This window comes from Chlorocebus sabaeus, chromosome 8 (assembly GCF_047675955.1).
Source record: "Chlorocebus sabaeus isolate Y175 chromosome 8, mChlSab1.0.hap1, whole genome shotgun sequence".
Classification (NCBI taxonomy): Eukaryota; Metazoa; Chordata; class Mammalia; order Primates; family Cercopithecidae; genus Chlorocebus; species Chlorocebus sabaeus.
The window spans coordinates 131,910,007-131,922,845 of NC_132911.1; the positions used below are offsets into that span (position 1 = coordinate 131,910,007).

The following is a 12,839-nucleotide window of genomic DNA, read 5'->3' on the forward strand; positions in this document are numbered from 1 at the left end:
AGCTTTGGGCCTGGTGGTGACACCTACCCCTCCATCCCACCGGGCGGACCCAGCTGACCCTCCCAGTGCAGGGGCTGGGAAGCTGCAAAGAACCCTTAAGCTCAGAATTTCCAGCTGTCAGCACGTCCCCCTGCCGTGTCTCATTTATTTTTCTCTATCTCCTGTTCCATCTCCCCTTCCAGCACCTTCTGAAACTCTCTAGTCTTGTACTACCAACACACCAACCTTTGCTTAATTGTCACATCAGACAGATGGCCCAGGTGTCTCCAGCTCCCTGAAGCTCTTCCCTTCCCCTCCCCTGGGCTGGGGCCTCAGGCCTTCCTCTGACTGATCCAGCCCACCTCCCAGTGTCCATACTATTAGGTTGGTGCAAAAGTAATTGCGATCTGCAATTACTTTTGCAGCAACCTAATAACTTTTGCACAGCCAAGATATCTTCTGCCATCTACTCAGTCTTCCCTCCTGCTCTCTGGGGCTTTATTTTTTCTGTTCTTTCTGTTTCTTGCTGCCCATGGTGCCCCCACCTCCTGTGTCTGAAATGCTGCCCTCTCCTATCCTGCCCAGATGCCTCTTCCACCAAGCTTTTTCAACTGCCACATCTGGAATAATACTTGTATGCAACTTTAAGATCTCTCTTTCTTTTTTGATCTTTTTTTTTTTTTTTTTTTTTTTTTTTTCTCTTTTGGTTATTTGCTACCATGTTCCTTAAGGAAAAGATTCTCCCCTCACAATGCCTAAGCAGCTTGGATCATGGAAAGAGCTTGGGCTTCTCTCCACACTTCTGTTCTCCCATCAGTAAAATGGGGATAAGCGTTGTAAATAACCAACCCTCTTAAGAGTTTCTGTAAGGCTTGGCCGGGCACAGTGGCTCACGCCTGTAATCCCAGACCTTTGGGAGGCCAAGGCGGGTGGATCACCTGAGGTCAGGAGTTCAAGACCAGCCTGGCCAACATGATGAAACCCCATCTCTACTAAAAATACAAAAATTAGCCAGATATGGTGGCAGGTGCCTGTAGTCCCAGCTACTCCAGAGGCTGAGACAGGAGAATCGCTTGAATCCAGCAGGCGGAAGTTGCAGTGAGTTGAGATCGCGCCATTGAACTCCAGCCTGTGGGACAAGAGCAAGACTTCAACTCAAAAAAAAAAGAGTTGTTGTAAGGCTTGAAGGAGGCCTTTGGCATGAATATCACCTGCCTCAGGGCTCTGCACATTTTTTCCTTTTTTGAGACAGAGTCTAGCCCTGTCACCCAGGCTGGAGTGCTACGGCGTCGTCTCGGCTCACTGCAACCTCTGCCTCCCAGGTTCAAGCGATTCTCCTGCCTCAGCCTCCTAAGTAACTGGGATTACAGTCACGCACCACCATGCTCAGTTAATTTTTGTAGTTTTAGTAGGGACGGGATTTCACCATGTTGGCAAAGGTGGTCTCAAACTCCTGACCTCAGGTGATCTGCCCACCTTGGCCTCCCAAAGTGCTGGGATTACAAGTGTGAGCCACTGCGCCCTGCCAGCTCTGCACATTTTGAGGAACCAATGAATAAATGATTGAATGATTGAATGCATAAAGGCCTTTACTGTTCTACTTGAAGTTGTCAAAATGGATAGGTTTTTGCTGTAGCCCTCACCACCCCTCCTAATGCCACATCAGCAGCATGGCATATGCACCTGCAAACCCAGACATCAGGTTGCATCAGGTTGCCAGGTCACCTAAATGACAGCTGTGAATTCTTCTAGAACAGGGGTCAGCAAACTATGATCCACAAGTTAAATCCAGTCTACTGCCTGTTTTTGTATAGTTTGCACACTAACCATCCTTAGATGGTTGCTGCATTTTAAAATGGTTTTTACATAGAAAATGTTACATTTTTCAATGTAAATGTAAATTAAATGCAAATAGAAACATTTACATTTTTACATGTTTAAAATAAAAAATCACAGGAAGTATAATTTTATAGCATGAAAATTATAGGAAAATCTAACATTAGCATTTATAAATAAAGTTTTATTGGCACACAACTATGCTCATTCATTTATGTATTATCTACACAAGCTATAGTTGGTGTGTGCAGAGCTTTCACTCAATGATGGCACAGTTGAGTAGTTTCAACAGAGATAGGATGGCCCACAAAACCAAAATATTTACTACTTGGCCCATTACAAAAACATTTTGTGCTGATCCTTGGTCTATGAAACAGGAGCAATGACAAATACCTGCCCATCGTGTGTGGGTAAAATGTTAACATGCTTGATATCTAGTGGGCAATCAAGAAAGGTTTTTTCTTCTACTCTCTGTTCCTGCCTGTCTTCATTCCCTTTCACAGAGCGCTCTTTTATTTCAGGGTCCCAGCCATGTAAAACCATAAGAAAAAGGATAGCAGGGAGACTCTGAACCACTGCCGTGCCCATACCCAGCCTCGAAACAGCAGAGCTGTGTTTGTCAGCTCCACCTTCCTGCTCCAGAGCCTCCCCCAGACCTCTCAGTCTATGGGACTGTTGGCGGACAGGCAGAGTTTAAATCCATTGCATCTTTTGCATCTCTTGGTTCCAGATATGGATGGGGCCAGCCCTGCATGGCCTGCCCCGGAGAGCGCTTTTATTAGGTTTATCTGAGGCTGGACAGCTTCCACTGCATCTTTTCTTGCTTTGGGCATTAAAACTTGTTGCTGTTGCGTAAAAGATTGCAGCTGCAGTTTGACTTGGCTGAAAATGAGATGCAGCCTCTGGGCTGAAATTGAGGGTCCTGATTCTGCTTTGAGAGATGGTATGGCACCCTGAAAAGAACCGAGATTTGGAATCTGGGCTGGAATCCCAGCTGTGCCCCTCACAAGTTCTAGGATTCGTACCTTTTTCTTTTTCTGAAAAGTGGAGGTGATGCTTTTTCCTGGGGTGGGGGTGGGGTGTTGGCAGGATTCTCCACCATGTAAGCTTGAGGGAGCAGGGTTTTGTCTTTTTCTGTACTGAAGCCCAGCTTCTAGAACAGTGCCTGGCCTGGAGTGAGCACTCAGCAAATACCTGCCTTAGAAAGGAGATTAAAAGATGTAGAGTTCCTGGCACACGATAGAATCTCATTAAGTGGTCACATTGCCATTGTCTGTACTCGACCAGGAATTGGCACACTATGGCTCACAGCCTGTTTTTGTAAATAAAGTTTTATTGGAACATAGCAATGTCCATTTCTTTACATATTGTCTGTGGCTGCTTTCCTGCTGTAGTGGGGGAGTGGAATCGTGAGGCAGACCTGTGCCCTGCCGAGCCTAAAATATATACTGTCTGGCTCTTTACGGCAAGACTTTGTGGTTTCTGCTCTGAATGTCAGGGTGACCCTGTTTGAGGATGATCACGGATTTCATTTTCCCTCGTTGGTTAGTGTTGCGGTCAGTCACAGTTGAAAACAAGGAACCAGCTTGAGGTACGCATTCTTGATGCCCTTTCTAAGATATTTATGGAGGCTTTTCTTTTCCACTCCAATTCCACCAGACTCTTTCGGCATGGTCAGAACTGGCTTCTTTGTGCCCTCCAGATCTCATATGTAAGATGGTGTTACTTTCATTTCTGTGTAAAAAGAAACTCAACCCACCTGTCAATTGCTGGTATATTCATTAGGGATTAACCATGGGTCCTGCAACAAGTAGGCTCAGGGCACAGAGGACATAAGTTAAGATAAAAAAGAAAACCAACCAGGTGCAACTGTGCTTTGTAATATTAGAGAATAGAATGCTGGTGGGGTACGGGAAGGAGTCCACTGTGTTTGTGGGGCACAGGGTACAGAAGATTCTGATTTACTTTTCCATCATGGTGAATGGCATGATCTTAGACACCTTAGTTAGCTTTATTCAAACTCAGTTTTCCAATCTGTAAGATGGCAACATTCACTATATGTTGTCAATCTCTTTGACGGACAGGGCCCACAGTTAGGAGCCTCTCGAGACCTTGGTGTCTACAGTGGTGAAGGAGAGCTTTCTGGAATGAGCGAACATATGTCAGATGCTCTAAGGTCCTCATTAGAAGGGTGCCCTGTCCCCTGTACCAGCTGAGCAAGGCGGGTGGGCCACCATCCTGCTACCATTTTATAGTCAGTGGATCTTTTTTTTCTTTTTCTCTTTCTCTCCAGAAGGACAGAATAATGGGCTCCAGATTCGCAAGCCCCACCAAGAGGATCACCCCAGGAACCCTTGGAGGCTGAGGAGTTCACTGAGGCTAGTGCATCTTGAGACTCAGGATGAAGACCCAACTTGGGGCTGTCAAAGGTGCAGCCTGCCAGCTGAGACCTCCAGGGGTCAAGCCCGGGCCCCTTTGCCTTGTTCATGGCTTAGGCCAGTGCTTAGCATATAGCAAACAACTTGTAAATGTTTATGAGAGGATGTGGGGGGGTCATCCCTTTGGAATGGCACACTGTCCATTATCATTGTCCTCAGAGGCTCCAGCCTCAGGTGCTTCTTAAACTGCGATGGGAATGATGGCAGCAGGTGGGTCCAGGGCTCAGCATGAGAGCTCACAGCAGGCTGTGCTCCACCCCACCCAGGACCCTAGTCTTGCCATGTTTCCTCTGCCTCACCAGGCTGGCCTAGAAACTGCTTCCAACTGAAGCCAGCCAACATGCATGCCCCTAACCACACCTGCAACTCTAGGGTCACCATTAGTCTAGATCAGAGGTCCTTAAACTATAGCCTTTGCCAGGCACGGTGGCTCATGCCTGTAATCCCAGAACTTTAGGAGGCCGAGGCAGGTGGATCACTTGAGGTAGAAAGTTCGAGACCAGCCTGGCCAACATGGCAAAACCCCGTCTCTACTAAAAATACAAAAATTCGCCAGACATGGTAGCGCACACCTGTAATTCCACCTACTTGGAAGACTGAGGCAAGAGAGTCTCTTGAACCTAGGAGGTGGAGGTTGCAGGAAGCTGAGATCACACCACTGAACTCCAGCCTGGGCGACAGAGTGAGACTGCCTCTCAAAACAAACAAACAAACAAACAAAGAAACAAACAAACAAACACTACAGCCTTTGGGCTAAATCTGGTCAGTGTTCTGTGCTTGTAAGAACTCTGAGTGAAGAACAATTTTTATGTCTCTCTAAAGGGTTGAAGAATACAAAAAGAATATTCAACAGAGACCATCTGGCTAGCAAAGCCTAAAATATTGACCCTCTGGTCCTTTACAGAAAAGGTGTGCCGGTCGCTGGACTGGGCAGTGCCGACCGCACCCCGGGCTCCCTGTGAAAATTTCACCCACACAGACTCATTTCCTTTCTCTTATCAACACTGAGGCAGGTGAGATTATCATTCCTTGTAAACGTGGAGAAACTAAGGCACGGAGAAGTTTAACTCATTTACCTGAGAATCTATTAAGTAACAGAGCCAGGGTTCCAACCCAGGCCGTCCAGCTTCAGAGTCCATACCTCCTAGCTGCACTCTGGGCCATCAGCGTAGGGATGAGCTTCAGACAAGAACTCCCCTCTTAGCTTCTGCCCTCTCCTGCCCCACAGCCAGTGGACAGGCATTTTGCACCCCAGTCTGCCCCAGCCAGCTCCTCCTCAGAGATTTCCTGCAGGGACTTAGACGGGGCTCTGGGACCACCCTCCTTTTCTGCCCCACCCAGCACCTAGAACTCTGCTTGATCCTGCTCCCTCTAAGGCTGGACACGTCTCCATGAGCCAGGCCTGAAGTTGTTCCCCTCTCTGGACCTCAGGACCTCCCTTTCTAGGAGCAGTTCCTGTATCCCCTCTCCTCTCTGCCTTCCCCGCTTCCCACCATGTCCTTCCAATAAGGGACTGGATTTGTAGTGTGCAGCCTTGGGAACAGGGTTGGGCTCAGGGGTTGGGAGCAGAGGCCCAGGGCTCTGGCTGACCCTCTCTCATCCCAGGAGGAGAAGCTGCTGTATTTAGAGTGTCACAAAGAACAGTGTTGGAGGCTTCAGAAACCATGGGAGATTCTGAACTTCTAGGCTGAGCAGATGGGATGGTGCCTCTGTGATCAATAGGCCTGGCAGAGGGGTGCAGGAGGGGGTGAGAATGGAAAGACAGCTGCCAAGGGGAACAGAGAGCTTTTCAAGTCACCCTTGTCCCCTCCCCCCCTCATCATCAGGGCTAAGACTAAACCTCACCATCCGGTTGCAGCCCCTCGGCCCTGGGGATGGAGATTAGTGTGCATAGAATGAAGGTACAGAGGCCGTGTTCTGGCTGTGTGACCTTGCACAGGTTACATAACACTCTGTGCCTCACTTTACTCATTTTTAAAATGATGAAGATGATAACTACCTGGCAGGGTCTTATATTAGAGATAATACGGTTCCCGGCACTTTGTAAGCACTCGGTGTGAAATTGTCTTCTGCTGCTCCCCTTCATCAGTCCACCCCTCCTCTGCAGAGGTTTCCTCCATGCTGAGCAAGCTGGCAGTAACTAAGTCCCTGCTGGGCGCATCCCTAGTGTCTTCTGCCCAGGCCTTGGGACCCCCAGGGATCCTGGCCCCTGTGGACAGGGACTTTTGTACTCTCCTTCACTGTTACCAGCAAGAGTGAGTCCTGCACTGAATTTCCACGGGATCATTGTTTGCTAACATTTGTGCGTGAGTTACTGTCTAGAAAGCAGCTTTTCTGGCCTTTTCCCATTAATTTCACGAAAGTTATCTTCCTTTGCCCTTACTGCAGTCCTGTGAGAGGTTCATTACCCCATTTTACAAACAACTAATGCTCCGAGATGAAGTGACTCCCCCGGGGTCGCCTAGCTAAGCAGTGGAGAGTGGGTCTCCCACCTGGCCCTCTCACTCTGACTCCTGTTCTCTGCGTCATTGCATATGGCGACATGTGGGTCACGTTTTCACACATCCCTAGCTGATATGGAATGGTGAGCTTCTCCTGGGTCTTCCGAGGAAGGATGTTTGCAGGGGTGTTTTGGAATGAAGGCAGTGGAGGCCAAGAGACCTCTAGGTCAAAGCCAGGCAGGAGGGTCCTCTCAGGGACCCAGCCAACAAGTTGTATTTCTCCCTCAGAGGCTTGAAGAGGCAGAACACCCGAGAGGAGTCTGGGGCCACCACCCAGCGTCACTGTGGGAAAACGGCAGCAGGAAATGTCGTCTCACCTGCGTGCTCCACCTCTGTCCACGCCTTCCCTCCTTCTGGAAGCCTTGCCTGACCACTGGCCTGCCCCTTCTATGGGAATCGCTGCTGACCTTGCAGCTCACTGTAGACTTATATGTATGCAGAAATATAATTTTAATTACTTTTGTATTGCTCCAAGAGTGATACCGAATCACGACAGAAAATTTAAATAAACAAAATAACCAAGTTAATACAAGCAATCACTCCAGTCAAATACACCCAGCTCACATTTTGATGTAAAATCTTCCAGTACATTTCCTATGTACATATATATTTTTAGGAAGGAGATTATATTTTACATGCTGTTTTCTAAAACGTTCTTTTAAAACTGTGTCATAAACATTTTTCCTTATAATTAAATTGTCTTCTACAACAAAATTTGCTAATGAATTTTTTTTTGTATCACGGTCACTGTTGTGTTATGTACATCTTAGTTTAGCATCCTCAGTTACATTGTAAGCATTTTAAGGACTCAGTTTCCCCAGCCAGCCTCAGGATGGGTTTGTTCATTGATTGATGGCTGTGTGGGGTGGAGGAGGGAAGTAGAAAGTGAGTGAGATTTGGGTAAGCAAACCTGGGTTTAAATGCTGAGTTTGCAAATTCCGTAAATTCTGCTTCTTTCCCTTCCTCCCTACCTCCCTCCCTCCCTTCCTTCCTTCCTTCTTCCAGCCTTCCTTCCTTGCTCCCTCCATTCCTCCCTCCCTTCCTTCCCTGCTTGCTGAAACAAATGCCTTGTTAGATATTTTATATAGTCCTGTAAATATGCACTCATTTAAATATCATGTGGGCACCTCCTCTGAGTGGCCCTGAGCTTGGTTCTGGGGATGTGGCACTGCACAAGAGAAACCAGGTCTCTGCTCTCATGGAGCTTGATGCATCCAGTTGGGGGCACAGACCCAAATCAAGCCAACAGACAAAACCTAAGCAGGCTACTAACTGTGTTTAAGTACAGCATCCACATGGACGGGAACGAGAATTACAGGGGACCACACTTGAACTGGGGTCCAGCAAAGCCCTCTCTGGGGAGGTGACAGTCAAGCCCAGACCTAAAGAAGCCTGCTGCAGGGAAGATGGAAAAGACGTTCTGACAAAGCCCTTGAGATCGGGAAGGCTTTGGCTTAGATGAGGAACTTCAGTTGGTCATCCCCTCTCTCATCCACCCTATTGAAACCACCTTTGCAAAAAGTATATCAGTGAGAAAATTATTTGCAAAAAATTTTCAAAAGGTGTATCAGCGAGAAAATTGTAACAGTAAGCTAAGCTAACCCAACCTCCATCTTGCCTTTCCCTTAATTATTCCTGGGCTATTGGGTCAAGCTAACTTTAGAAGATATTTAGGCTACAGTTTAAATGATAATAGGCCTTGCCCAAAACTCAACCACTTTTGTAAAGCTAATAGGGGACCATCAGGGTGTGGGGAGAAGAGCCTGAATCCTACTAAGGTGCAGACATTATTCCGGAGGTTATAAGATATGCAACTTTCCCAATACAACACTACTATTATAGATTGGCCTTTTGAGATATCTTTCCAGGTTTTTTGCATATTTGACACCCATGGCTCCACCTGGACCTGATGGCTCCACCCAGAAGCAATTCAGCCCCACAGGAGGACAGCTTCAACCCATTACCATTTCCTCTCTGCCCCAACCAATCAGCAGCAAGCACCTGTTACCTGTCCATCCCCACCCCTTCCCCCAAACTGCCTTTGAAAAATCCTTAACCTATGAGCTTTGAACAAGATGATATGAGTAGGAACTCTATCTCCCATGTGGCGTGGCTGGCCTCGTGTCCATTAAATTCTTTCTCTACTGCCATGGTCTTTCTTTATGCAGTGGGCAGGAATAACCCCTTGGGCGGTAACAAATTTGGGGTCTCATGTGGGATTGTACTCTTGGCTACCTGTGCATGGTTCGGTAGCCCCTTGTTGGCAACGGACCTGGAGGCCAGCCCAAGCGGCTGCCTAGTTCTCCTGGCAGAGAGATGGGGGCTGACTCTGGCGCCATCCCTAGTGGCGGGACACTGCTGACCACGGTGCACGGATGCAGTGGGCAGGAAGAATCCCTTGGGCAGTCACGCTATCTATCCAGTCCATCTGTCAAATGTATCCAGACTATGACCTCCTCTCATTTCTTGGTCAAAGACACCATCATTCCTGCCTGGAATTTTTGTAACAGCCTCTGGGTTGGTCTCCCAGCTTCTGCCTTTGCCTCTCAATCTGTCCTCAAAACAGCAGCCAGGGTGATCCTTTGAAATGGCAGCCAGAGCACATAAGCCCATTTGCTTCAAAACCCTCAAAGGGTTCCATCTAATTTGGAGTAAAAGCCACAGGCCTCACCGTGGCCTGCGAGGCCCATGGGATGCAGCCCTGTGACATCTCTGATCACGTCCTCTTCCTTTCCATCTCATTTCACCCTGGCATCCTGGTCCGTTTGTCATAACTCAGACCCTCCAGCCATAATTCTGCCTCAAGTTCTCTGCACCTGCTGTTTCCTCTGTAGCCTGTCTGTCTACTCCCTCATCCCTTCTCAGTCTTTGCTCAGGTATCTTCATTTCCATGAGGCCTTCCCTGGCCACCAAATTTAACACTCAAACTTCCCCACATCCCATGAAGCTCACTATGCTCTTTGCTGGTTCTCTTTTCCTCCATTGTTCTTGGTGTCTCCTACTGGGTCCTACAATTAATTGTCTGAGTTGATTTATTAGTTTCTCCTACTCCCCTGGAATAGAAACTTCAGGAAGGCAGGGAGTTTTGTCTTATCTCTTTCCAAGAAAAATATTTGTGACGTGGTAGGCACTCCGTAAGTATTTGTAAAACAAATGACTGGACTCCCTTATACCAAAGATATACCAAAGGCAGTCTGCACAGAAAACAAATCTTGACTTTAAGCACAAACCTTTTGATATACATATATATGTCCAAGGTTTCCTTTTTTTGTTTTTTGTTTTTTTTTTTTTTTTTGCAGAAAAGTGCCCTTTCTGGTTTCCCCTGCTGCCCATCGGGATGCACTCAGGCAGCAACTGTGCAGTAAATGGGACACCTTTAGCCTCTGGTTTCCCAGAGCAGAGAGCTGTCAACACCCTAAGCTATTTTTGCCTCACCTCTGGTGCTCTGGAGTGGCAGGCCAGTCACAGGTGTGGTGCATCAGACTATGAAGAGGCAGCGTGGCCACAACTCTGTGCCGGGATGCTGACCTCTTTGAGGCAAACAGCATGAGCTGGAAAAAGTTATCTCAGAGTTAAAAACTGGTGAATTCCCCCGTTGCTCTTCAGTATCTCCTGGGTCCGTATGATCTGACTGCCACCCACTATCCCTTTTCCTCACTGGGCTCCAGACACACTGGCTTCCTTCCTTCCTGAAGCCTCCATCTGCTGCCAAGCTCAGGGCTTCGTCAGATGCTCACCCTGCCTGTGCTGCTTCCTGCAGCGTGCTGAATTGTGTCTCGCGAAAGATATGCTGAAGTTTGAACTTCCAGAACCTGTGAATGGGACCTTATGTGTAATAGAAATAGGGTCTTCACAGATGCAGTCAAGTTTAGATAAGGTCACTCTGGATGAGGGTGGCCCCTAATCCACTGGCTGGTGTCCTGAGGACAGAGACACACAGTGGGGAGGCCTTGGGAAGGTGGAGGTAAAGGTGGGAATGATGCATCTCCAAGCCAAGGAGCACCGAGGATCGCTGGCAACCACCAGATGCCAGGAAGAGGCAAAGAAAGGTTCTTCCCTACAGCCTTCAGAGGGAATACGGCCCTGCTGACACCTTGATTTCAGACTGCTAGTCTTCAGAGCTGTGGAGAAACACTTTTCTGTTATTTTAAGCTCCCCAATTTATAATATTCTGTCATGGCAGCCCCAGGAGACCAATACATTCCTTTCTCCTCCTTCAGTTCACACCTCCAGTGCCATCTCCTTGAAGAGACATTCTTTAACTCCCAGTCATTACTAGGTTCCCAAGTTCTACACCTTTTGCCCTGTAACCTATTCCCATGGGAGATTCTCTTTTGGTAGCCTCCCCCGACAGTGTAAGCCCCTTTGTGTTCAGGTTGCTCACTATGGGTCCTTAGTCTCTGAGGGCGTCTTCAGCACACATTGTGTGAGCAATCAATTTTTGTTGAATGAATGCATTGCAATCTGGAGTGAACCTTCTGGGCCTCAGAAGCATCTTGATTTGATTCTGTCTGTGTGTTATAAGATCCCAGTCAGAAGGTTGCCCTGGGTGCTTCCCCTAGAAATCCTCAAAGTACAATTATTCAAATTGAGTCACTCAGCCCATGGTACCCTACGGTTACAGATGACACAAGAAGCATGAGAACCTCTGAGGACTTTCCAAGCCGGGGTCTGTTCTTACTGTTTAGCATGAAATGTGTTTTCCTGCTAAGAACATGAACCAGAAATGAGTTTTACCAAGTGGTTAGCAAGACCTTAAATAGAAAGGAAACTCCAAAAAATGTAACTTCTCTCACACTTAAGCCTCCTTTTCAACTTCCCTTTCCTGCTTCCCATCACTAGAACCTCCAGATCTTATTTCCTGGGTTATGATGAATGGTGGCCCCTATTTCAGACCTCCCCGAATTCTGCTGAACTTCCCCTCTTTGGGCTTTAAACAGAGATGTGTGGTAAGTGCCTCTAGAACTGACATCTCCTGTGAGGCCCTTCTCTTACATGCTAGGTAGGTTTGGCCTCTGATGGATTCAGAATGGTCTTTATTGAGCACCTACTAAGTGCTAACTTTTACACTAGGTAGTTTGACACTCTGTAACTTCTTTTTCATTTACTCTGTTCCAGAAACTTATGTTCACTGTGATGTGATCTCGCTTTTGATCCATTTTACTGATGAGGAAATTGAAGCTCAGAGAGGTCAAGTAATTTGCCTAAGGTCACACAGTTAATAAATGGTAAAGCCATTTTCAATTCTACATCTGCTTGACTCTAAAGTTGGAGGTTTTTCTCTCCTACCTTTTACAACTAAAAACCCACCCTAGCTAGAAATGGCAAGGGGCTTTATTGTAAGGATTTGGGCTGTGCCTGGGACTGCCTGGTGGTTATCCAGCAGCCTCATACGAGGAGTTTAACTGTTGGATTTATGGACTTGGGACCGTTGGTATGTGCTCAGCACATGCCACAGACCTGGCAAGCATGCTGGCCTGGGGGTCATCGGCTCTTGGGGCTGTGTTTTCTGATTAAGGGACATTAGGCTAGCCACTTCCCACATCCAGCTTCAGTTTCCCCAGCTATAAAATTAAGACATAGATATGCTTTCCACGCTGCCATCCTGCCGTGATAATCGGGGATTTTAGCATCCCAGGGCTATAATGACCCATACTTCTATACCCCTCAAACTCCTGCCTTTCTATCCTATATGGAGCCATGGCTTGCATAAAAACTCCCAAGGCATCCATGCAGGTCCGTTCTGTCAGAGGCCCCAGCTTCTCTATCCCTTTTCCTCCCCTCAGTCGACATCCCCTCCTCTCCTGGAGTTAGTCCTGCTGGAGGACCTTGGGCAAGTTCCTTCACCTCTCTGAGCTTCCATATCCTTCTGTTTAATGATCTCAAATGAATGTAACAACCCCACCTCATGGGCTCATTATGAGGGGGAGATGAAATGAAACAATAACCACTGTTTACCTTTCAGGCCCTGGCAGAAGTGCACGCTCTGGAGCTGAGCGGATGGGTGCAAATCTTGGCCTTGCTGCTCCTCCCCACCCAGGCCGTTTGGGCCTGGACCAGTTGCGTGTTGCTCCACACCTCCACA

The 12,839-nt window shown here is 47.6% G+C and overlaps 1 protein-coding gene across 1 annotated transcript in view; it reads left to right on the top strand.

Moving 5' to 3' along the window:
- LOC119624861 (uncharacterized) overlaps nucleotides 1-7,468 on the top strand; it is a 349,687-nt gene extending 342,219 nt beyond the window's left edge. Inside the window, exons 7-8 of the mRNA XM_073018620.1 lie at nucleotides 4,109-4,244; nucleotides 6,983-7,468. Of these exons, the coding sequence (XP_072874721.1) occupies nucleotides 4,109-4,244; nucleotides 6,983-7,124 (278 nt within the window). The 3' untranslated portion in view covers nucleotides 7,125-7,468. The remainder of the gene's footprint in view (nucleotides 1-4,108; nucleotides 4,245-6,982) is intronic.
- The last annotated feature ends 5,371 nt before the right edge of the window (nucleotides 7,469-12,839 follow it).